At 39.5% G+C, this 25,869-nt stretch overlaps 1 protein-coding gene across 12 annotated transcripts in view; it reads left to right on the forward strand.

Annotated features, from left to right (window-relative positions):
* Positions 1-25,869, forward strand: part of FTCDNL1 (formiminotransferase cyclodeaminase N-terminal like) — a 94,738-nt gene that overhangs the window by 45,081 nt on the left and 23,788 nt on the right. For 3 of the 12 annotated variants that reach the window (XM_067741071.1, XM_067741080.1, XM_067741081.1), the window contains exons 1-5: positions 712-813; positions 2,939-3,065; positions 3,202-3,306; positions 5,729-5,824; positions 7,362-7,514. In XM_067741071.1, coding sequence (XP_067597172.1) covers positions 2,951-3,065; positions 3,202-3,306; positions 5,729-5,824; positions 7,362-7,514 — 469 coding nt within the window. In that variant the 5' untranslated portion in view covers positions 712-813; positions 2,939-2,950. Of the gene's footprint in view, positions 1-711; positions 814-855; positions 1,136-2,938; positions 3,066-3,201; positions 3,307-5,728; positions 5,825-7,361; positions 7,515-25,869 lie in introns of those variants that run through there. The other 9 variants (XM_067741075.1, XM_067741078.1, XM_067741073.1 and 6 more) reach the window with 6 other exon arrangements.

Here is a 25,869-nt window from a genome sequence, read left to right on the forward strand (position 1 = left end):
TGATTTTTTTTAACACTCATTATGTTACTTATTTTTATGCCACATTAGGCTAGAAACCAAATGTCCACATAAATGTTAATTTCCTCAAATCTGTGTTTAAAAAGTATAATTAGAAAATAAAAAATAGATTTAAAAATTAATTTATTCTGCCAAAGTAGTTATTTAGTGATTATTTCACTTCAGGAACGAAATTGGATCAAAATGGTGACATTTAATCCTTGTTACATTAAAAAAAAAAAAGCAGGTCCTGATTTTTTGGAAGAGAAATGTATTCTCAAGGTTCACTGGCCTAAAAAAAAGGGAAATGCTTAATGCCTGGTTCCTACTCGCTGTAACTTAGAGTAAATGGGTATATGCTTTTGTCTTGGGGTGGGTCCAGATCATATTCGAAATCGCTCGCGGGCAGTATTTCTCAGAAGGGAATTTATTAAAGATGCGTTTGTGCGTAAACCGGAGAAAAGAGCCCCCTGCTGGTGTAGGATCAGTGGGTAATGACCTCATCATTAGATTCTAATGCCCTTTTAAAAAGTCACTCATTTACGAGAGAATTGTGGAGAGTTACAGGTTAAAGCAGGTGGGGCGGGAAAGCACTTCTAGAGAGAACGTTAAGCCCTCCGGGCCGCCGGCACGCTGTCGGGGCCTGTGGGGTCGGGTGGGGTCAGGGAAGGAGCTGCAGAGCCGAGCCGGCGGGCGGCGGGGCTGGAGCGCGCCCGGGCGCCCGGGAGGCGGGGCCAGCGACGGAAGCTGTGCGCCGGTCACGCGCGGCGACTCTGGTTTGGCGCCGTCCTACCCCGCCGCCCTCCGCGCCAGCAGGTGGGTCCCCCAAACCGCGGAGCAGCCAGCGTCGTCGCAGGTTCGAGGCGGGCCTGGGGCAGCGCTGCCGCCGGCCGCCCTTCGCTCCGGGGCCCGCCGCCCGCGGACGCTGATACCTCTGCTAGAGTTTCCCGGGGCCCTCAGCGAGTCCCTCGGGTTACCCTTCGGCCCACGTGGCTCTGGGCCACCCCACACCAGAACCTGGGCGGGACCGCGCAGGGGGTCCCAGCGACGGTGTCTGCCCCAGACCTCGCACTACGGCCTCCTCGGCGAGCCTCTGCCGCCCTAAAAGTGCCGGCGGTGGTGCGTGCGCAGGACACAGGTGATGTGGCAGAGCCGTTGCGAACTGCTCAGCTCCTCAGGGGCCCAGCCGGTTCCTCCGGGGGAGGCAGGTTTTAGGTCTCTCGCCGGAAGTAATCCCAAAGGTGATCGAAGTGGTGGGAGGCCTAGGATCACACTCCCTCAAACCACAAAGTGTTTGGGGTCTTGCTCGGGGTCACATTCTTAGAGGCGGAGGTAGAGAAAGACTTCCCCTTTTTACTAGCAAGACTGACTGCTTGCCAAAAGCTTGATATCGCCCCTAGTTTCAGCTTTTGCAGTGAAGGTGGATTTTTCTAACACCATCTTTGTGTGATTTAGCTGTCCACAGGGAATAAAAATGTGGAATGAGAGGATGAAACTAATCCTTTCTTTTGCACTGTTAGGGGTTGCCATAAACACCATTTGTTAAAAAGCATAATTATGTTGGGAAAGTGCCTGATGAGACAATTAAGCTACATAAACACACTGAAAACAAATGAAAGCCAGAAGACGCCCACACCCCTTGTGTAAAGCAATTTTTTGTTTACATAAAAACGAGAGATGTCTGAGCTGCTTTATTACAACAGTGTTATTAATGTCTACAAAATCCTAATGACCGTATTTTTTATGAATTTTCAATCATGAGATGATGGTCACGATATGAAAACTTGAACTAACCATGAAGCCCTGTATCCCCTCTTAGGTTAAAGTGATCAGGCCAACGAACAATCTTAGTGAACAGAAGCCAGTGGATTTATGCATGGAGAGCACTGTTAATGGCACCACAGCATGTTAGCTTAAACTTACGAGCTTAACGTGTGTCTCAGAGTTGGACATCATTCCCGGCAGTATCCCCACACGGAGAACATTATGTGGCACAAAATGACCCTCATCAAACATTTGCTGATCGAGTTCATGAGGGCCACATTCACTTTTAGCTATATTTAAAAGAGGCGGAAATAGGATGGCCTGATCTTAAAAAGGGGAATTATTTTCTTTTTGTTTTGAGATATTGAAATTTCTTTAGTTCATAGTATCATTCGGGGTATAGAAAGATAACTAGTTGAAAATGCCATTCTAGAGTACTAAGGAGAATCAAAGCAACCACCAAAGCTTGTGTGGAATCATTCCATTTTCAACAAAATCAGTCACATTTTTGGCTGATTATTGAGTAACATATCAGAGTAGTCCATGTCAGCTTTCAGTTCAAGGTACAGAGTCCTGTGAAACAAGATTTTAAGCTGTTATAGGGACTATGGAGATCAAAGTACAAGAGAAATTTAGTCATATACTTGTCATTTAAAGCCCCCAAATGAGCCCCTTTTGTTAGTTCATATACTGCCCATGGCATGGCCTGTAGAGACACCCTTTCTCTCTGTCAGAGTAGTTTTTGTAAGAATCAGCATATTAAGTAATCTGCCTCATTTCTCTTTTCTGCATTTCCCCAGTAATCTCATTTAACGAAAGTATCATGCCTCTTTGAAAATAGGATTAAACTGTGGAAGACAGTTCTTAAAAGGAGTAACATACTTTAATGAAGAAGTTTCACAGGACAGAATTCAGACTGAGTAACTTGATGGATACTTTATAGTGTTGTTGCTATCTTCATATGTTCATATGTGCATGACCACATATACATGGTTTCCTGGTTGAGTCAATCTGAGGATTTTATCCTTTAGGTGTTACTGAGGAATGAAATAGTGAAGTATTCATATTATGACTGCCTGGTTTCCAAAAAGCTATGATTTTTAAAAAGTTTAATGAACATGAAAATATGAATGAACTGTAGAAACCAAAATGAAGGCTTATTTTTCTCCTATTCTAGAAGAAAATTACCATGTCTTCTTCCAGACTGGGGCTCCGTTTGGCTGTCTGTTTATTAAACATTTCAGAAGCCAGAAGAAAATACATTGTTGAGAATGTAGCGAAAGCGGCTCTTCTGGAAAAAAATGGTAGGAACAACAGGCAATTGAAGTGAATATGTAGTGTTTTGATAATACAGTAATTTTTGTACTCTGCTAACAATGTCTATAGAACGCTCTTCTTCTTTCTTCCTGAATTTCCCCCCTTGTTCTTGGGCTGTTACAGCTTCTGCAGGACTCCAGGATACTGAGATAGACGACTTACTCAGATGTGCACATATGCTCTTCTCCAAACGCCTGCATACAATCCCCAGCATATTTCTTCACATTGGTGAGAGTGTCTGAAATGCACATTATTCAGGATATTGGCAGGCTCCTGAGGAGGATATATTTACATAAAGGTTTAATGTTTCCCTTATGGGCCATTTATGTGATCATTAATAGAATGAGCATAATTGTATATTATGCTTTTTATTCAGCAGGTTAAATAAAAAATAAACTTACCAAATACCAAGTCCTCTTCAAAAGCACTCCTGCCATCAAAGCCCATGCTGTCATTGCAGCATTAATATTTCTACTCCATTTTCTATGCATAAAGACTCTTAGGCAGTTGCATTTAAGTGATGTGTGTATGATTACTCTGCGATTCAATTCAGAAGACTGAAACTCAAGCCTCCTTACTCCCTGGGCCAGTATTTACTATAAGGCATACTACTCTTTCTTTTTTTTTAACCCTTGTTAAAATGTTCATGTGATGACATACAGTTCTAGACGTTTGTTTTTACTTTCACACATACACAGGACATAGTGTATTTACAGACTTACAATCACTTAACTTTGTTATTTGAAATCAACAGCTTTTCAGCAACAGGTGAACGCTAGGGTCACAGCCCTAAAGCATTTGAGACAGTTGATTTTAATTTCTGATTGTCATTTTTTATTTGGTTATTGCTTTTCATGAGAGAGAAGTGTTTTCCCCCAGCCCGTTGCTAACGCTGAGCACATTTAAGTTACTGTCTTGCAACTTTGAGGGAGCTGGAAATGTCTGTGAAAATTCCTGATAATTTCTAATAAGAAAGCTCCTCTGGAGTCAGTGTGCAGCTGTGCTTTTGCATTCTCTTTGCAGTAAGAGCCAGCTTGGGCCCCTCATTGTCAGATAGTACATCTAGTGGGATTGGGTGAATGTGCAGAGACATATTCCATGATTCAGTGACTGGGCAGAGACATTTGTGGAAGCCACACACTGATGGACGCCTGGGTCTCAACTCACAGTTTTTATCAGCTTATTAGTGACAGCAGCTCAAACGGAATTAAGCTATTACACTGCATTACAAATACCAAACAATTTACTTCTGCTGAGGTTCATACTGACAGCTCCTCCTGCCAACAGTAATTTTTTTTCTATATGCATGCTTAAGAAATTTCAGGAGAGAGTGTTTCATTCTTTCAGCATTTGATTCAATTGAATCATATGAAACTGAGAATAAAAGCTTTTCAGAAGAAGATTTAGAAAGAAAAAATCAAATCAAATCATTTCTTCTAAAAGCTTAAGTATGTTGAAAAAAATACATAAAAAGAGGTTGTATGATCGTGTTGCTACCCATCTTTCATAGTTTTAAAAATGCAGGGAAGGTAGCACTAGTTAAGAAAATGACCTGCTGTTTTACAGATACTTTAAAGGCATTTATTTTTAAGTGAGTGGAATAAAACTATATCACCTATATTTTTTCCAATTAAGCAATGTGAAAACATTTAAATGACCTAAAAGGTCTTATGGAAAGAAAGCTGAATTATAAATTTTAGACCTATACCAGGGCAGGTCTCTGTAGATGCTCATTTGGCTATGAGTGAGTGACATAAGTTTATCTTTTCATGTTATTAAAATTAATAGTGCGGGGCTGCTGTAAGCTCTGTAGTTGCTGCGGGTAACTTATTTTTCCTCTCCTCTGAAAAGATTAATTGTTAAACTGCCAGGGGACAGGGCGACAAAGATATAATGGCATAGTGAAAGCTTTAATTACCGTCTGAAAACTTTTGTCCTTCACTCTGAATTTGCTTTTGTAGGCATACGAGGAACTTTTAAGGAGCCTGAACCAGGCTTGTAAACTTCAAAAATAACTAGAGGGTTATGTGTGGTTGCCATACAAGGGTATGGCAGCTTTCTCCTTCAGGTTACACATTCAAGTGAGTCACAAGCTGCTGAAGGCTGGAAGTCATTAACATCTGAAGGCTGTTGGTGTCCTTTGAAAAGGAGATGGTGGAGTCAGAACAGTTTCTAATAGGCAGGTGCCTGTATCCCAGAAACCTCTGCTCCAGGCACTAATTGGCCTATCCTAGTTTTTCCAGATGTTAGATTTTGATTTCTGGGTTTGGAAGGAAAAATTGACAAGGCCTAGAAGATGAGATTGATAAGGAACAGAATTTAGAGTGATATGATTTGGCGATTGAAAGAAGAGCTACTGCCTTAGACTGAGTTAAGAGAACTTTGGCAAGTTCAGAAGCAAGTGCCAGAAAAGTTCTCTCGTAGACACCAAAGCCTCGTATCTGAGCTGAGCCATCTGCTTGTATAGGAAGCACTGTAAGAAGTGGATGTTACTGTCTACAAATTTCATGATTAGTCAGTGTCACTTCAGAGGTCACCCCCTAGAATTTTTCTCTTAAACACTTTCTATTTAATTATATCAGAAGAAATAAAGTATTAAGATTTCATCACAGAAGAAAATTCTTGCATTTATGTGTTGCTTTCTTTATAGGACAGAAACATCCTGAGGTATCAGTGCTCAACGTATTTTCTGATCAAGGGTACAACAGATCAGTCATTACAATAGCAGCTTCTGTTGCTGAGTTAGGTAAGATTTCAGTCTCTATTTTTTTACATATGTCTTTTGGCGAAGGGTCAGCTTCAGGTACACCTGAATGCCCTTTAATCACTGATTGCCTGTGTTAATCTGGATACTCCCCTCCATTACATAGGGAGTCTACCTCAAAACTGCATTTCATCATTTTTGTGAACATGTACCGCTCAAACATTTCCCATTTCCTCTTCATTAAAATGAACCTTGGGGGTCCAATATTTAATAACATTCTTTCCTTGAAGATGATCACATATCCTTTGTGGTTAAGAAAAATATCTTCATGTTTTAACCTGTGAAGTAATAGTGTTGAAGTCAGCCTTGATTTCACTGATAAGTTGACATGGAATGAAACATGCTAAGCAGTTGTGTTTTAGGTTGGGAGCCTGACATCTTGAGTTGGTCCACTGGGTGAAATGAAATGGGTTTCAAGTCTTCTGTTGTAAGGTTTAGTGGGACAACTTGAATTTGAAGGTTCATAATTGTTTAAACAAAAACCTGTATTATTTTAGTATTGCTTGGTAAAGGGTTTAAAATATTTTCTTTTTTAAAAAAAATTAATTAATTAATTAATTTTTGGTTGCGTTGGGTCCTGGTTGCTGTGTGTGCGTTTTCTCTAGTTGCTGCGAGTGGGGGCTACTCTTTGTTGTGGTGTGTGGGCTTCTCATTGTGGTGGCTTCTCTTGTTGGGGAGCACCGGCTCTAGGTGTGCGGGCTTCAGTAGTTGTGGCTCGTGGGCTCTATAGCACAGGCTTAGTAGCTGTGGCTCACGGGCTTAGTTGCTCCACGGCATGTAGGATCTTCCCGGACCAGGCCTCAAACCTGTGTCTGCTGCATTGGCAGGCGGATTCTTTACCACTGCGCCACCAGGGAAGTCCTAAAATATTTTCAAATAAACTTGACTTCAACTTAGCAGATTTTTCAAAAGGTATATTTGTTTGGAAAACAAAGAGCTGATGGATAGTTCCCAGCAGATGTAGGACCGATTACCTTCCTTATTGTTTAGCTCTCTTGCCAAATGGTCATACTGCACTGCAAATAAAAACTCATGGTAATAACATAACACTCTGATGTGTCTATAATATGTATTTAGATAGAATAATTTAATGAAAAATCTAATTATAAGAGCAGAACTAAAATACTTATGCTTTTAAAATTTATGTTTGTGTGTATATTTTATTATAAATTCATAAAATATTCTGAAAATAACAAGGAATTTTATCAGATTAATCTGATAAAATTGAAAAAATTTAAAGTAACCAATTGTAAAAAAAATACAATACAAAGTTTCTTAAGACTGATAAACTTTGTATACTTCCTCCACTTTGGGGAGTAAGGAGTTAGAAGAAATGTGAAACTTTGTGACACTTGGGAGGTGGGGAGAGGGGAAATGTTGGGTCTTTCATTTTTCTTTATTTTGGATGGATAAACAATCTTCTCTACATATTACAGAAAAACAACTGGTGGGACAATAATAAATATAGCTACTTCTTTAGATGCGATTGAAAGTTTAATGATTTTTTTTTTTTTTTAAGGCAATTCCGTTCTGGCTGCCTGCCTGGAGGCCTTCCAGTCAATTGATATGGAGGTTCAAGAGGGGATCCATCCTTGCCTGGGAGCAGTGGACCTGATTCCCATTTACCCTCTCTCTGGTGTTGGAGTGGAAGAGTGTGGAGCTGTGGCCAGAAGTAAGAGAAAGTTTGGGGTAGTGTGTTATTCCTTAATGGAAACCATTTTTACAAGTCAGAACAGGTTGTGACAATATAATCACTCCTCAGTTCCCTGGGAAAAGTCAACCTTGAAGAATTGTATCAACAGTAAGCTTCCATGGGTTGCAGTGGCACACTGTGTCGCTGTGACTCATCCTTCCACTTTCTACCCCATGACGCTGTGGAACACTAAATGCTGTAGGATGCAGCAAATCAACCATTGTGACCCTTACAAATTCACGATAGACCATGAGGAGACAGCAGTAGTCTCTAATGAGTTCTTTAGACTCTTCGGGGCAGGACGATGGTGTGTTTCACCCATCTGTGTCCTATTTTCTTGAGCAGGAGTAATGATGAGGTTGAAAACCCACTTAAATGTTAACTCCTACCCCTTTTTCCTCTGATTTTTTTTTCTTTTTTCCTTGTGCACAACGCTCTTTAAGGTTTTCTTTAGAACTGAACTGTCACATGCTTGATTTCAGCCCCATGGGCAAGTTTAATTTGGAAAATTTGAGCTATGTCACTTGAGGTGTTTTTGAATTAAGCAAATTGGGAGAAAAGAAAGACCTTTTGCCTGGACTGTCTAGCTGGTTAATTATGAGATGCAGAGACTCATAACCTTTGGGGAAAAGTCCACCTTAGGATGATTGCAAACTTCTCTGTATGACCTCAGAAATCCTCTGTGGTGGTGCCTCACTTTTAGGTAATAGGGAAATGTCTAACATTTGGGTTGTAGATTTGGACTCTAGCTGAGCTCCATCAAGCGCTAGAAATATGAAATGAGACTTGTTTCCAAAGGTGTATCTCATTCCATGTGTTGCATTTTAACATGAACCTGACAATGGATGGATTACTTCCCAGAGAAATCATGGCCCAAAATTTGCTTTACTTTTCATCTAAGAAAGAGTTAAAATTCAGCATGGGGGAAAATGCATTTCACACAAAAATGAAGAGTTCAGAATTGTCCAGACCAGAATAATGATTTTAATGTCTTCAAAAAAATTATGTTCAATTACATTAAATCTCAAATTAGCTAGTACATGAAGTTCTTCATTACATCAAATCTCAAATTAGCTAGTACATGAAGTTCTTCATTACATCAAGACTAGTCCACCCCAGATGTTTGGCCAGAGTAGGAGACAGTTGACAACAGGAGGGTCTGGACACAGTATTTCTCCCTTCCTTTGCCCTTTTGCTTCATTGGCAGCTACTGTACCTCATGATTTAAAGATGGACATTTCTAATTAAATGAGAGCTCAGCTGCATTCTTGAACTAATTTATAACATTCGATTTGAAATGTAATAGCTTCAATCTTCATCTGATTAAAACCAGTCATATACTGTACATGGTTACTATTTTGATGCTCCAACATGCAGTTTTTATTTTTACATTCTCCTTTCTACACAGCTGTTTGTCTAATATCATCCAATTTTTTTTGGTTTGTGTTTTTTTTGTTTTTTTGGTAACAGCATGCTCAGGCATTCGTATGAGGCAGAAGTATTCGTGTTCTAGGATCTCACTGTTTTCAGAACAGTGACAGGATGTTTTTCACTAGAGTAACCCCTTGTCAGGGAAACCATGTTAAAATAATAATTTAACTAACTTTCTTTGGGAGGAAGGGCAATGGAGAACATTCCAGTGACATAGAAGATAGTTGATATTGACATGTGTAATTCATGTATGTTTTATATGCAAAAATTCTGGATAATATATATTTTAGAGCTTTTTTTAAAAAAAATTTATTTATTTATTTTTGGCTGTGTTGGGTCTTCGTTTCTGTGTGAGGGCTTTCTCTAGTTGTGGCGAGCGGGGGCCACTCCTCATCGCGGTGCGCGGGCTTCTCACTGTCGCAGCCTCTCTTGTTGCGGAGCGCAAGCTCCAGACGCGCAGGCTCAGTAGTTGTGGCTCACGGGCCCAGTTGATCTGCGTCATGTGGGATCTTCCCAGACCAGGGCTAGAACCTGTGTCCCCTACATTAGCAGGCAGATTCTTAACCACTGCGCCACCAGGGAAACTCTATTTTAGAGCTTTTTGATAGCAGCTGGAAGCTTGCTTATTCCTTAAGGAAGGGATTCTTAAAGTGAGGTCCAAAGTTCATGTTCAGGGGACTTATAAATAATGTCAAAATCACTTGTAAGTTTTTATGATGTGCATTTGTATATACATACATAGATACACACACTCATAATTTTGCATATAATTTTAGTTTAAGAACTTCTAGAATAAAGGGCACAGCAATGCAGAGTCCTAGAGGTGGAAGCAGCCTGGGCTTAAGGACCTGAAAGGACTGCAGTGTTGCTGGCTGAAACTTAGAGATGGGGTGGGGTGGGAAGGTTAAGAAATGAAGCTCCAGAGGTAATCAGAGGCAAGGTCATGAAGTCTTATATGCCAGGTTAAGGAGTTCACACTTTATCCTAAACGCAGTGGAAACTGTTGGAAGAGTTTTAAGAAAGAAAGTCTATGATTGGCTTTGAACATTAGAAAGATAACTTTGTGTGTATGATAGAGAATGGACAATGAGCAGGTAGATCAGTCTGGAAAGGTGATGGTGGCCTAAGATAATAGAGAATGGAGAGAATGGGGAGACTCCATAGGAGGTTGGGATATGAGCAGTGGTATGAAAGTGTCTTCACTTACAGATGCTGCCATGTAAAAAAAGGTGACACATAGATCTAGTCTATATTTATTTAAAGCTTATAATTTAAAAAAATGTTTTGGACTTTGGTTTTCATTTTCTATAAAACCACATTTGATCTATTAGGCTCCATTTCATTTTTATCTGTATTATGTCTCTAAAATTTTTCTCCTCCTCCCTTTTTCCCTTCTCCATTCCATCCTTCTCTCTCTCCCTTCTTTCCTCCTTCCGTTCCTCTCTTTGCTTCTTTTTGTTGTTATCAAAATGATACATGAACATGGTTAAAAGTCAAATCTACAGGGTTTGTTCCCCAAACTCTAGACCTACATAACTTCCCTTTCCTCCTCACTCTGTACACACTTCAGTTTCCTTCTCCCCTGAGCCAAGTACTTTCAACTCTTTTATTATTTAGGATTCAAATCCAGATATCTGAATATCATATCTGTATTGGTACTTCTTGTTTTTTTAAGTTTTAGGCATTATCTGTCGACTTCTCACTTCAGAAGATGAGAATTTAGCTTCCTTTAACCCACCTCTCACCCCCAGCACACGCGCGCGCACACACACACACACACACACACACACACACACACACACGTTTCCCACTTACTTCCGAATTCTCCTTCCTCACCATATAGTTATATCTTGGAACAGTATTTAGTGGTCACATTATTATAACTGTGTAAACATTATTTACAATGAAGTATTTACAACGTTATTATTTTACCCTTTCTGTACAACCTTTTCTTTTTGCTGCAATTGATCATTATCTTTTTGATTGTTTGCTTACTTTTTTATATACTTACCACTGGTTTAACCCCACACTCTGTCACTAATGACATCTCTCCATGCATTCAGATAGAACAACCATGTATTGACTGTTCTATAAATTTCATCTTCTTAAAAAAAAACAAAAACTATCTTTTAGGGGAATTCCCTGGTGGTCCAGTGGTTAGGACTCTGCGATCTCACTGCTGAGGGCCTGGGTTCGATCCCTAATTGGGGAACTAAGATCCCACAAGCCGCACAGTGTGGCCAAAAAAACCCCCAACTTTCTTCTAGAACTCTCTGATCTGGTTCAGTTAGGACGATTTACTCTCAATTTGTTGAGGATGACTGTCATCATGGCATCTCCCATTACTTTTATCCTGGGTGTTCCCTTCATCTTTCTCTATTTTGGATCCCCTGGTTCCTGAGTCCCATATCTTCTCTTTTTTTCCCCCTTCTTTTATGTCCTTGTTTTGGTGGAACATATCCTCTACTAGCTTTCCAAAAAACAGTGGGGTGGGGGCAGGGAGAGTACATTTTTGAGAACTTACATGTCTGAAAATGCCATTATTCTACCTTCACACTTAATTTTTAGTTTAGCTAGGTATAGAATAATAGGTTACAAATAATTTTCCTTTATTTTGATGATGTTGTATCAATTCTCATTTCCATGTTGCTATTGAGACTTTTGAAGCATTATGATTCCTGATCTTTGTATGTGACCTGTCACTTCTCACTGGAAGCTTGTAAGATCTTCACTTTGTTCCTAATGTTCTGGAATTTCTGTGATGTGCCTTTGTATACGTCTGTTTTCATTCATTATGCTGGATAACTGGTAGACCCTTTGAATTCTTGAAACTTGTTCCCCAGTGCTGGAAGTTCTCTTGAGTTATTTCATTGATATATTTTTTTAACATCTTTATTGGAGTATAATTGCTTTAAAATGGTGTGTTAGTTTCTGCTTTATAACAAAGTGAAGCAGCTATACATATACATATATCCCCATTTCTCCTCCCTCTTGCATCTCCCTCCCACCCTCCCTATCCCACCCCTCTAGGTGGTCACAAAGCACCAAGCTGATCTCCCTGTGCTATGCGGCTGCTTCCCACTAGCTATCTATTTTACATTTGGTAGTGTATATATAAGTCCATGCCACTTTCTCACTTTGTCCCAGCTTACCCTTCCCCCTCCTTGTGTCCTCAAGTCCATTCTCTACATCTGCCTCTTTATTCCTGTCCTGCCCCTAGGTTCTTCAGAACCATTTTTTTTTTTTTTTAGATTCCATATATATGTGTTAGCATACGGTATTTATTTTTCTCTTTCTGACTTACTTCACTCTGCATGACAGTCTCTAGGTCCATCCACTTCACTACAAATAACTCAATTTTGTTTCTTTTTATGGCTGAGTAATATTCCATTGTATATATGTGCCACATCTTCTTTATCCATTCATCTGATGATGGACACTTAGGTTGCTTCCATGTCCTGGCTGTTGTAAATAGAGCTGCAATGAACATTGTGGTACATGGCTCTTTTTGAATTATGGTTTTCTCAGGGTATATGCCCAGTAGTGGGATTGCTGGGTCGTATGGTAGTCCTATTTTTAGTTTTTTGAGGAACCTCCATACTGTTCTCCATAGTGGCTCTATCAGTTTACATTCCCACCAACAGTGCAAGAGGGTTCCCTTTTCTCCACACCCTCTCCAGCATTTGTTGTTTGTAGATTTTCTGATGATGCCCATTCTAACTGGTGTGAGGTGATACCTCATTGTAATTTTGGTTTGCATTTCTCTAATGATTAGTGATGTTGAGCATCCTTTCATGTGTTTGTTGTCAATCTATATATATTCCTTGGAGAAATGTCTATTTAGGTCTTCTGCCCATTTTTGGATTGGGTGTTTGTTTTTAGGATATTGAGCTGCATGAGCTGCTCATAAATTTTGGAAATGAATCCTTTGTCAGTTGCTTCATTTGCAAAAATTTTCTCCCATTCTGAGGGTTGTCTTTTCATCTTGTTTATGGTTTCTTTTGCTGTGCAAAAGCTTTGAAGTTTCATTAGGTCCCATTTGTTTATTTTTGTTTCCATTTCTCTAGGAGGTGGGTCCAAAAGGATCTTGCTGTGATTTATGTCAGAGAGTGTTCTGCCTACGTTTTCCTCTAAGAATTTGATAGTGTCTGGCCTTACATTTAGGTCTTTAATCCATTTTGAGTTTCTATTTGTGTATGGTGTTAGGGAGTGTTCTAATTTCATTCTTTTACATGTAGGTGTCCAGTTTTCCTGACACAACTTATTGAAGAGGCTGTCTTTTCTCCACTGTATATTCTTGCCTCCTTTATCAAAAATAAGGTGATCATATGTGCGTGGGTTTATCTCTGGGCTTTCTATCCTGTTCCATTGATGTATATTTCTCTTTTTGTGCCAGTACCATCCTGTTTTGATTACAGTAGCTTTGCAGTATAGTATGAAGTCTGGGAACCTGATTCCTCCAGCTCTGTTTTTCTTTCTCAAGATTGCTTTGGCTGTTCGCGGTCTTTTGTGTTTCCATACAAACTGTGAAATTTTTGTTCTAGTTCTGTGAAAAATGCCATTGGTAGTTTGGTAGGGATTGCATTGAATCTGTAGATTGCTTTGGGTAGTTTAGTCATTTTCACAATGTTGATTCTTCCAATCCAAAAACATGGTATAACTCTCCATCTGTTTACATCATCTTTAATTTCTTTCATCAGTGTCTTATAGTTTTCTGCATACAGGTCTTTTGTCTCCTTAGGTAGGTTTATCCTAGGTATTTTATTCTTTTTGTTGCAGTGGTAAATGGGAGTGTTTCCTTAATTTCTCTTTCAGATTTTTCATCATTAGTGTATAGGAATGCAAGAGATTTCTGCACATTAATTTTGTATCCTGCTACTTTACGAAATTCATTGTTTAGCTCTAGTAGTTTTCTGGTAGCATCTTTAGGATTCTCTATGTGTAGTATCATGTCATCTGCAAACAGTGACAGTTTTACTTCTTTTCCAATTTGGATTCCTTTTCTTTCTTTTACTTCTCTGATTGCCATGGCTAAAACTTCCAAAACTATGTTGAATAATAGTGGTGAGAGTGGACAGCGTTGTCTTGCTCCTCATCTTAGAGGAAATGGTTTCAGTTTTTCACCATTGAGAACGATGTTGGCTGTGGGATTTGTCATATATGGCCTTTATTATGTTGAGGTAAGTTCCCTCTATGCCTACTTTCTGGAGGGTTTTTATCATAAGTTGGTGTTGAATTTTGTCAAAAGTTTTTTCTGCATCTGTTGATATGAACATATCATTTTTCTCCTTCAATTTGTTAATATGGTGTATCACATTGATTGATTTGCATATATTGAAGAATCCTTGCATTCCTGGGATAAACCCCACTTGATCGTGGTGTATGATCCTTTTAATGTGCCATTGGATTCTGTTTGCTAGTATTTTGTTGAGGATTTTTGCATCTATGTTCATCAGTGATATTGGCCTGTAGTTTTCTTTCTTTGCAATATCTGTTCTGGTTTTGGTATCAGGGTGATGGTGGCCTCGTAGGATGAGTTTGGGAGTGCTCCTCCCTCTGCTATATTTTGGAAGAGTTTGAGAAGGATAGGTGCTAGCTCTTCTCTAAATGTTTGATGGAATTCGCCTGTGAAGCCATCTGGTCCTGGACTTTTGTTTGTTGGAAGATTTTTAATTACAGTCTCAATTTCAGTGCTTGCGATTGGTCTGTTTATATTTTCTATTTCTTCCTGGTTCAGTCTCGGAAGGTTTCTAAGAATTTGTCCATTTCTTCCAGGTTGTCCATTTTATTGACATATAGTTGCTTGTAGTAATCTCTCATGATCCTTTGTATTTCTGCAGTGTCAGTTGTTACTTCTCTTTTTTCATTTCTAATTTTATTGATTTGAGTCTTCTTCCTTTTTCTTGATGAGTCTGGCTAATGGTTTATCAGTCTTGTATATCTTCTCAAAGAACCAGCTTTTAATTTTACTGATCTTTGCTGTTGTTTCCTTCATTTCTTTTTCATTTATTTCTGATCTGATCTTTATGATTTCTTTCCTTCTGCTAACTTTGGGGTTTTTTTGTTCTTCTTTCTCTAATTGCTTTAGGTGCAAAGTTAGGTTGCCATTGATATTTCTTCCATTTTCTCAATTCTTTCTGGAAGCTCCATATTTGGATATTGGAAGTCTTGTATTGGTTCTCTACACTTACTTTCTCTTTTTTAAAATCACTTTATATTTTTATAATAATTTCTTACAAATTTCCTCTACTTTATATCCCAAGCCTTCAATAAGTTTTTCATTTCCTCTATATTAGTTTCCAAGTGCTTTTACTCTCTGAATGTTCATTTTATTTTTTTATTCTAAATAATGTCCTGGTCATGTCTCATGAATACAGTGTCAGTGAATAATTTTTGACAGTTTCTTCTTTCTGCATGATGTCTGTTCCCCAACATGCCCCACCCCCCGCATCCACACCACCAAGGTTGCTTTCTCCTGTTTGTTTTAAAGGCTTTCCTCAGATGTCAGGTCATCATTGGTTGGCTGCTTACTCTAAGAGTGGACACTAAAGGACTGAATGGATAATTTGAGTATTTAGGTGGGGTTTGTCAACTGTAGGCCGATCTGGCTGCGTAGTTTCTATAGGGAGCGTCCATTTCAGTATCTTTGGGGTCTTTCCTCTTGGGCTGTTCAAGTTTCTTAGAGAAGGATTCTCCAGTCTTCAGCCTGGAGTATACACACAGCTGTCCATGATTTAGGAGTTGAGTTGCAGAAGAGGGCTAGAAGAGTCACCGCATTTAGTGTGTAAATGTTCCCTTAATTCCCCTCTTTTCATGAATCCCCTACCCTCAGCTGTATCCCGCAGCCCAGACACCTTGTGTTTTTACCTCTTGTGTCTTCTGCCAGTTGCCTGTCTGTGTGGAGGGGTTGGGATCTAACCACTGCTTAACAGACTTTCCACCATTTTCCCTGTTTTGAGCTATGCCTTTACCTTCTCTCCCAGAGTGAGGTCACCAGTTCTGACCATTTCCAGGTACCAGTGCTCTAAGTCAGGCTGCTTCTCTGCTGTCTGGGGTCTGCTGAATCTCCTGCTCTTCTCATATCTGCTCTCCAAGTTCCAACGCCATTGCTTCTTCTTCCATTTCTATTTGTTTGAGTGAATCAATGCTTTAAAAAATAGACCTCTTTACCATCTGTTTCCTGGGATATTTGGAAGAAGTGAAAGTAAACATAGGAATCTACGCTCCCATCTCTACTTGGAAGTCCCTACTTCTCTAATTCCTCTTGGTGATTTTGATTATCTTAGATCCTTCAAGAGCAGGGAATTCACCTAATTTGGAACCAAAGGTAAATTTACAGTAACATTATTCTTTTTTCTGACTTCTAACTCAATATTGAAGGTATTTAGTCTCAATTTCTGGGCTTCAATAAATTTTGTATAGACAATTTCTCCAAAGGATTACTGTGGGCTATCGTGCTGCCTGTATGTTTTCCACATCTTCCTTACTCGATGGTTCACCTGCAGGAGCCAGCGTCTCTGAAACATGAGCTTGTTTCTCATGTACACACAAACCTTCCTGAGAAGGACTGAGTGAAGGTGGAGGGGAGGGGTCAGGGCAGAAGGTGCTCAGGCAAATCCCCCCAATGATTTGCTGGTGAAAACGGGCTTAACTAACATGTAGGTTGATAATATTCAGCTTTTTTTTTTTTTTTTTTTTTTTTGCGATACGCGGGCCTCTCACTGTTGTGGCCTCTCCCGTTGCGGAGCATAGGCTCCAGACACGCAGGCTCAGCGGCCATGGCTCACAGACCCAGCCGCTCCGCGGCATGTGGGATCTTCCCGGACCGGGACACAAACCCGTGTCCCCTGCGTTGGCAGACGGACTCTCAACCACTGCGCCACCAGGGAAGCCCCATAATATTCAGCTTTAAAAGTCTGGACCATAGCTATAAAATTTGTAAATCATAAGGAAACTTGCTTTTTGTTTTATGTCATTAATCAAATGAAATAAGGTTTATATAATGCTTTATAAATTGACATTATTTAGAATATTGGAAAGATAAAATGCTAGTTAAGTAAGTTACATAAGTAAAGATTTAGCTCTTACATGATTGAGTTTTTTTGGATTTATCTTAAAATAGATACAACATTAATGAATTTGATTAGAATTATCAGCCTTGTTAGATGATTTTTTGAGTATTTTCATGGCTTGGAGGACATGTGCCATGACAGATTCACACAACATCAACACTTGTGTGATAGTCTTAAGACCCTTCGATTACCTTATTACAGATTGTCAAAACATGGGCTGATCTGGCAAATCAGGAACAACTTTTCACTTCAAGAATTTTCTACTCTGATTCTCCAGTTGCTATGGAGATTGTCTCATAAAACAGCCTTGAATTTTGTTGAGATTAGTCAGTTTAGATGTTGGGTTCTGATATAGTTCTCTCCACCATTAGTACTACCTTCATTGCCATAGCATAAAAGCAATGATTGATTTTACAAGCATATGTTAACATAGTTTAGGACATAGCATTTACTTTGACAATTATAGGATACTGCCACCATATAAAAAGCTGAAAAAAAAAAGGGATTGCGCATTGGGAAAGTACATAAAATATCAAAATTGATTTCCAGCAACTTGAGTACATTCTAACTGTGAAGGAGAGTTACCAGGTGTTCATAAATGCATATTGCTACAAGCTTAATAAATGCAACAGGATTATATCAACCACTGTAAAACAGAGCTACTAATGAGAAAGGAAAAGACCAAATGAGAGAACTAGGATAAACTAACCTATTCTTCCATGACCAGCAATTACTGATGCACACATCCATACTTGAAAAAGCTGCTCTCTTTCTCTCACTTTGGCTCTGCAGCAACCTGAAGTCCAAGTAAATTAATACCCCACAGGCACCCCTTGGCCAGTGGGAGACCTGAGCTGGTAGACAGACAATTCTAAGGCCCATTCCAGCAAGACCAAGCCCCAGTTGCTCGTAGCGATGACTAGCTTGATAACACACCCTCGTGTTGGCTTTCCCTTCTTCCCTGTTTTACTCTTGGTATATACTGAATAGACTTTATTGAACATTTTGACAGGAATAAATGTACCATAAGAATCTTCTAATTGGGATGAGTAGGTGGAGTGCATGAAACCTTTGCTGTCTGCCTATACACTTCTTGTAATTCTTCCCCAGTCTATAGGTCTATAGTTTAAAACTGGGAGACTGCCCCCACCACCACTTCACCTAGGGAAGGGGTCTCCTAGAATACTCAGGATCAAGCTGTGGGTCACTGTGGGAGATGTTAAAAGTTTAGGGGTTCTAAGTTTTCTGATTTTCAGTATATATATATATATAGCGCCCAGAGATTAAATTTATGTTATTGCTGACGGTGTTTTAGAGAATTGGGACCTAATAGGGGATTTATAGCATATGATGGATATGATGCTAACTTTTTCAGCCCAGACTCCTAACCTTGGCTACGCTTTTCCTGAATTCCTTTTCCTTTCCGTCTCTCCTTCCTAGCATATACAGTGACTTCCAGTGTCAAGACCACTAGGATCAGAAAATTCTAAGGAAATAATATAGTCATGCTAGTGGCTTTGATGGACCTATAAGATCAAGTGCATCAACCCAAGTCTCTGCACACCCTCATGCGCCCACCACCTGGTCTCCAGTGGGCAAGTAAGGGTGTGCTTCTCAGGAGACCCAGAGCATGTGATAATAGTAATAACGACAACACATGGTTATCATGATGTGCTATTATAATGATTATAGCATTATTTTTAATTAGGTTCTCATTTATTGTGTGACTCAAAATTGCATATATTAAATAACTCACTCTCCAATTTTAATTAACCAAGAAATACATAGTAGGATAATATCTCAAGATGATAATTGTTGTGCCTCTCTTTCCCCCATAGCTTATGCGTGACTGTTTCCTGGACAGTCTTGAGTTATTTGCTACCTTGAGGGGTATAGAATTGTTATAGTGAGAATGAAGAAGTAACAGTGTTCATGTTTGAATTTTTGACAACCAAAAGGAGAGGGCTTGGAAAAGCAGGTTACAAAGTTTATTCCATCACAATAGAATAAAGAAAGAAGGAAGGCCACCTCACTCCCTGCTCCCAGGAAGATGAGGACTCAGGGTGGGATTTGGGAGGAGAGCATTACAAATAGTACACTTCTTCCTTTCCCAAATCTTGAACCAATTCGACAGTAGAGAAAGGCAGATGAGAAGTGGAAATACTAACTTTACTACTGTTAAAACTAAAATGACAGCTAGGCTTCCCCACCTGGAGAATTAGACAGACTCATGCAGCCAGTAACAGGCAGCACTAGACAGCACAGGCCCGACCCTGGCAAGCTAATGGCAAGGAGGGGGTGGAGCGGAATGTATGTTTCCTGCTGACAGCTAGCGCCTAAGAAGGAAGAGGGGAGAGGGGAGTAGGCCTATGCAAACCCAGCTTCTCTCCCAAACTCCCCATCAGGGAATGGATGTTGGAAGGAAGCAAGGCCGATGTTTTAATTTTCTAAGGCTGCAGTAACAGAAGTGCCACAGGCTGGGTGGTTTAAACAACAGAAATTTATTGTCTCACAGTTCTGGAGGCTAGAAGTCCGAGATCAGGGTGTCGGCAGGGTTGGTTTTTTCTGAGTCCTGTGAGGGAAGGATCTGTTCCATTTTGGCTTGTGGACGGCCCTCTTTATGTTCACATAGCATTCTCCATGTATATTGTCTGTGTCCAAATTTCCCCTTTTTATGAGGACACTAGTCATATTGGATTAGGGCCCCACTCCATTCCAGTATGTGACCTCATGTTAACTAATTATATCTGCAATGACCCTATTCCCAAATAAGGTCACATTCTCACGTCCTGGCGGCTATAAATTCAGCAGATGAATTTTTTCAGGGGGCACAGTTTAACTCATAACAGCCAGCAAGACCAGCAGGACTCTCTCCATGTGGAAGTAAACATCAGTAGTGGGCAGGAAGCATTTTCCTTCAAAAGGAGATTTAATGTGGTGGGCATGGGTACATGGAAATGAGCATCCCCTGAGAGGTGGTAAAAAGGAGAGGGATTGTGGGCAGGGGGGTGGGAGGATTTGATCTGTTTTGGGGGCATGGGGATCAGAGCACTTGACCTGTTTTGGGGGCAAGCAGCAAGAATTAGGGCTAGGCTTGAGACTACTAAGAGGTGGTTGAGTGGTGTCAGTGGCCAGTGGCCAGGAAGATGGAGGATGTAGGGGAGCCAAACACATACAAGGAGACCAGGCTACCTCATGTGAACTATTTGTTTGGCATTTGGAGAGCTGTAGTTGGATGGAAGAGCCACCTTAACTCTTCCTTGCTGTGGGGAGTGGGCTTTATACTGAAGGCTGTTTACACATTGCTGATACATTGGCCAGCAGAAGGATTCCTGACCATCCCCAAAGCTTAGTCATGTCCCATCTGAACTACTCTTTGGGGTAGTCCCAGCTTCTTAATATCCCGCCTGAAAGGGAATGAGAAGTCCTTACAAAGAGGGTGTACTATATGGAAGCGACAGGCCAATTCCAATGCCCCCCACCCTTTAAACATGTGTATGTATGTGTGTGTGTGTATATATATATATATACATATATATATATGCACATGCCCATAGTTTTTTGTTTGTTTGTTTGTTTTTTTGCGGTATGAGGGCCTCTCACTGTTGTGGCCTCTCCCGTCACGGAGCAAGGCTCCGGACGCGCAGGCTCAGTGGACATGGCTCATGGGCCCAGCTCTGCGGCATGTGGGATCTTCCCGGACCAGGGCACGAACCCGCGTCCCCTGCATCGGCAGGCGGACTCTCAACCACTGCGCCACCAGGGAAGCCCTGCCCATAAGTTTTTGATCAGTGTGATCTAAACAGTTACATCACATTGAATGGCTAGACAGGGAAGCCAGATGGTAAGTGGACAGAACAAGAATTTTGCAGCTGAATAAACCTGAGTTCAAACCCCAGGTCTCCTACTTATTTGCTAGCTGACTTTAGGACAGTTGTTTAGTCTCTTTTAGTCTTTTTGGTTTTGTATCTATACAATGGGGAATAATATCATTCTGTCAGGATGGTTATAGAAAATAATGCCCACATGTAAAGCCCCTGGTCCCCTACCTCCCACCAGTAAAGAGCTGTCACTATTTTTAGTGATTCTCTGTGGCCTTATGGAGAGGGTTGCTGAGCAGTGGGGACCCAGGCTATCCCCCTCCCCATAAAGAGAGTGGATGTCTCTTCTCTGTTTTATGTTATCAAGATCCCAAATAAAGTCACCTTTTGAGGAAAGGGATTGCGTGACAAGATGTTTGAAAACCACTTGGGCAGGAGATCTCTGAAGTGCTTTCAGCTCTAAAATTCTAAGTCCTAGAGCAGACAGCTTCTTGCATATCAGTTCTTCATTTGCAAAATGGTATTCAGCACATATTTCAGAGAACTGTTATGAAGATAAATGGAGAGGTATTTGTGAACATCCAAACAGTGTTGGAGTGCCTGTTATGTTTCCGTTTACCATAGTAAATGCTATGGTGACTATAGGAGAAGTATAATAGAGTTCCTTCCCCCAAGAAAGCTGGACCATGAAATCTGTACCTGAAACAGGAGAGAGCACCATAGGACAGAATAAAATAAGTGACTGGATACGGTGTAAGTTACATATGTGAGGTCACTCAAGAAAGTGTAATTCTTTAAACAAACAATATCGTGTCCTCACAGAGTGGTAATTATATCAGCATATTCCCTGCAAAGGAATAACAAGCTCTTTGTATACACATCTCCATGAAAGTATATGTTATATACAAAGAAATAGTAAGATTCTTGGATTCTTGGATATAAAGACATAAGTGTGGGGCAGTTCCCTGGTGGCCTGATGGTTGGGATTCTGGGCTTTCACTGCCGTGGCCCAGGTTCAGTCCCTGGTCGGGGAACTGAGGTCCCACAAGCCATGCAGCGCAGCCAAAAAAAAAATAGAAAGAAAGGAAGGGAGGGAGGGAGGGAGAGAGGAAGGAAGGAAGGAAGACATATGTGTAAAATATGTCCCAGACTACTAATATACCATATTTTTATGGATACCTATATCTCCATGAAATTGTGTGGTTTACTAAGGGTTTGGGGGCACATAATTCTTATGTTTTTGATAAGGATAGAGGATAGGTCCAATTTTTTCATTCTATAGCTAGAAAACAGACGTAGAAATATTAAGAATCTTACTCATAGTTTTCCATCTAGACAGCAGCAGAACAAAGGATCCTCACAACTGTTTATTTGCCAGACCTTGCCTGGAACTTTTTATTAATTCTCTTTTTCAGAATTTCAAACATTACAGGTAAGGTTAAAGTTCACCTCTGGCCACCAACTATATTCCTGGTTCCGTGAACCACCCCTTCTGAGTTATGGTATCATATGCTCACACTCAATCCAGAATTTTCCCCATGCTTTTATTTATACCTATATATGTACTCATAAATCCAATATAGTATTTCTTGTACGTGTTTGTAGTATAAATGCTATTGTACTATACTTTTTAAATTTAATTTAATTTTTTTATTGAAGTATAGCTGATTTACAGTGTTGTGTTAGTTTCAGGTGTACAGCAAAGTGCTTCAGTTTTTTATATATATATATATATATATACACATATATATATATATACACACACATTCTCTTTTCAGATTCTTATACTATAACTTTTATTCGGCAAGATATCTTGGAAATCTATCCATGGTGTTACATATAGCTCATTCCTTTTAACTGCTGTATAGTTATCATAGTATGCATATATTACATTTTTTCTATTCCCCTATTTATAGACACTTAGATTGTTTCTCATTTTTTCCAATACAAATAGTGTAGCAGTGAACACTCTTGAATATACTTTCTTGTATACAAATGTAAGGATTTCTCTAGAGCAAATAAAAAGGAATGGATCATTAGGTACAAACATTTCAAAATATTTTTACATATTAATTTTTATATGAAAATTAATCAAATGCCTATCCTGACCTCATTTCCATTAATACATAACAAGTTTCTTCTTTGCATTTTATTTTTTACTGCCATGCCAATGGTAAATTGACAGCTCAGAAACACAGTAAAATTACTTTCTCTTAGCAAGTACTGTTCGTTTCAAATTATAGACGCTGTTATCAGCATTGCATTATTTGTAAGTTTATTTGTCCTTTAGAAATGAAACGTGATAGAGTAAACAGTAGCATCCAGTGATATGCAGTAGAGTTTTGTTTTACCCCCTAAATTGTTTTCTGCTCCCTCAAGAAAGAACAGGCAACAGAATGTGTCAGTAGAAATGCAATTTAGGAATTGCACTTGATCTTGTTTTTCAGTCTAATGTTTCTGTTCTTTCATCATAAAGATCAGCTGCATTTTATTTTTTTCCAGTCCCTTAGAATAACATCCAGTTCTAGTCAGCATGTTTAATGTACTTCTCAATGATGTTCTAGCACAATAAATTTTCGTATCTCGTGCATGTGTACATATGGTAAAAATTTCTTCAAGTTCTAGCCATGTGGGGGAGGAATATTGCGGTTACTTTGTTAATGCAGTGTGTGTGTTGGAGTGGTTAAGGCCCCGTGCTTTAACTCTTAGCGCTGGGCGTAATGAGATGGCTTTGATGGTGGCGTAAGAGTCTGGTAGGATGGTCACAGCTTCACACTTCAAAGCCGAGCATATGGGGTGAATACTGGGTAGCTTTGTGCTCTTTGGGGATGGTTGGGAGACAATTCTTAACAGCTCTGTTTAATGAAGACATTGGAAAAGAAACACTCCATCTTTAAAATAATTTTGAATTGCAAAGAGAAATTTCCACCACCTCCCTTCCATAGACTAAACTAAGAATAATTTTTCCTAGTCTGCACTTAATTAGAGGCAGTGCAGCATCACAACTACACTGTATTTTCAAATGTCTTCCTTTTCAGAGTACTGTAGCAAGATTAATCAGCCAGTTTTATTTTAGGTATGTGTATGAATTTAGGCAAAAACTTTTAGGGCTATCTGTGTTATCATCTGAGAGATTTTTATGGCTTCTGGTAGAGGATCTTATTTTTCCTTTTCATTAAAAAATACATAAATAAAAAAATCAACTAAACAAAAAACTTGGCTATATTAAGAGAGCTATACTAAAACTAGAGGATGCTTCTAAGATTTCAAGTCTAGCACCCAGTTTAATTTTTAGATTCTGTGCTTTTTTCCCTTTGCTTTTTGTTGAGTATGAGGTGATGGGGTTGAAAAATACCCTTTTTGATTGGTATGTATGTACTTATGAGAATGTGTCAGTAGAGTTTTTTGAGTATCATTAGAGTTCTGGTTTAAAAAAATAATAATAAGCTACACTTTCATACCACGGGCCAGGGGAAATAGAATTTATTCCTAGAGGAAAGGGAATGACAGGCTTGAGGCTTTTCCTAGCTGTGCATTTTGACTGCTATCAAAAGTGTAACAGAACCAAGCATATCAGTTATGTTCCTTGAGCTGCTGAAATGCAGTTCTGTTTAACAGTTAAATCTCAACTCCATTTATACCAGTAGTCCTAAAATGCTTCTGAAAGAAACAAAAGCAGAAGGGGAAAGAATGATATCAAATACCTCTGTAGACATGAGGTGCGTGTTAGCGTAAGGCAGACAAATACATTTAATGAAGGAGATTCTTAAATACTGTCTTAAATATTGTACATTCTCAATATAATACTACATTTCGGCCATAGTTAGGTCTGTTACAGGCTCAGAAACAAACATTTGTGTTGAGGATATGAAGCTTGAACTTTCCTGTCTCATTGTGCTGATCCTCCTTTTGCAAAGAGGAATAAGCAAACTCATAGAAGTCTCTAAAGTTAAGGCTGAAAGTGATAGATATACATGTATAGAAATGACTAAAAATCATTTTCGAGTACACGTAATCAGCCAACCATAAAGGTTAAATTATATTAAAAAAATATTGTCATTAAATTAGCCTTTTTAGAATATGACTTGTGAAAATGGAAAGATCAGAAGTGCTAATAATAGTGGTGGGGAAAACTTGTCAAGAATGGAAGAAAAACTAGAAAATATTTGTCCTTTAATAGCAATTTAGGAAGCTGCTTTACCTGTTTCAAGCCGGCATGATGACATCATACTCTGTCAGCACAAGGTGATTCGCATATTTTTCCTGTCTGACATTACTTATTGTCTCAGGTAGACCACAGCTGCAGGTGACTCTGACAGCTGGGGGCTGGAGAAGAGTTCATAAAACATGATGCCGGTGATGGGAAATTGATTGCATGGTTTCTCACTAGGGGTACGTCGTACACCTGCTGGTCTTAAACCCTGTTCTCCTTTTGTTAGCATAGTGACCCCTTACTCTCCTGTGTAGGTTTGGAATGGATGCTGCTATTTCAGGTTTGCAGCGTCCAGCATCTGCAAAGTGCTTAGGAACCAAATTCAATTCATTCACCTTAACAAATGTTGATGGTTTTAGGAGTTTGAAACCTAGGTGGAGAAACAAAAGTCCATGATTAACTATATAATACAAGTAGATTAGATTTGATATTCTATTCATAAAAGCTGTAAAATACTACATGAACATGAGAGGGAGAAATGAATTTCAGTGGAGGGGGAGCACAATGACAAAGCAGGGATAAGCTCAGAAATTCTGGTTTCTTGGGACTCATTGAAAATGTGAAAAGTTCCTGCTCTGGAAATGCTTGACTTCACTGTCGAGGGAACAATCGCTTTATGGGAAATGCACACAGAACTGTTGCTTTAAATAATAATGTCACTTATCTGAAAACTGTGAGACTTGACCTTGAAGATTCAAAATTTTTATCTCCTTTAACAGGCCTGTTTGTTTGTATGATGTGAGCATTTGAAATTACAGTACAGGGGATAATTTTTACATAGATTAATTGTGAAAATA

Source organism: Pseudorca crassidens, chromosome 6 (assembly GCF_039906515.1).
Source record: "Pseudorca crassidens isolate mPseCra1 chromosome 6, mPseCra1.hap1, whole genome shotgun sequence".
NCBI lineage: Eukaryota > Metazoa > Chordata > Mammalia > Artiodactyla > Delphinidae > Pseudorca > Pseudorca crassidens.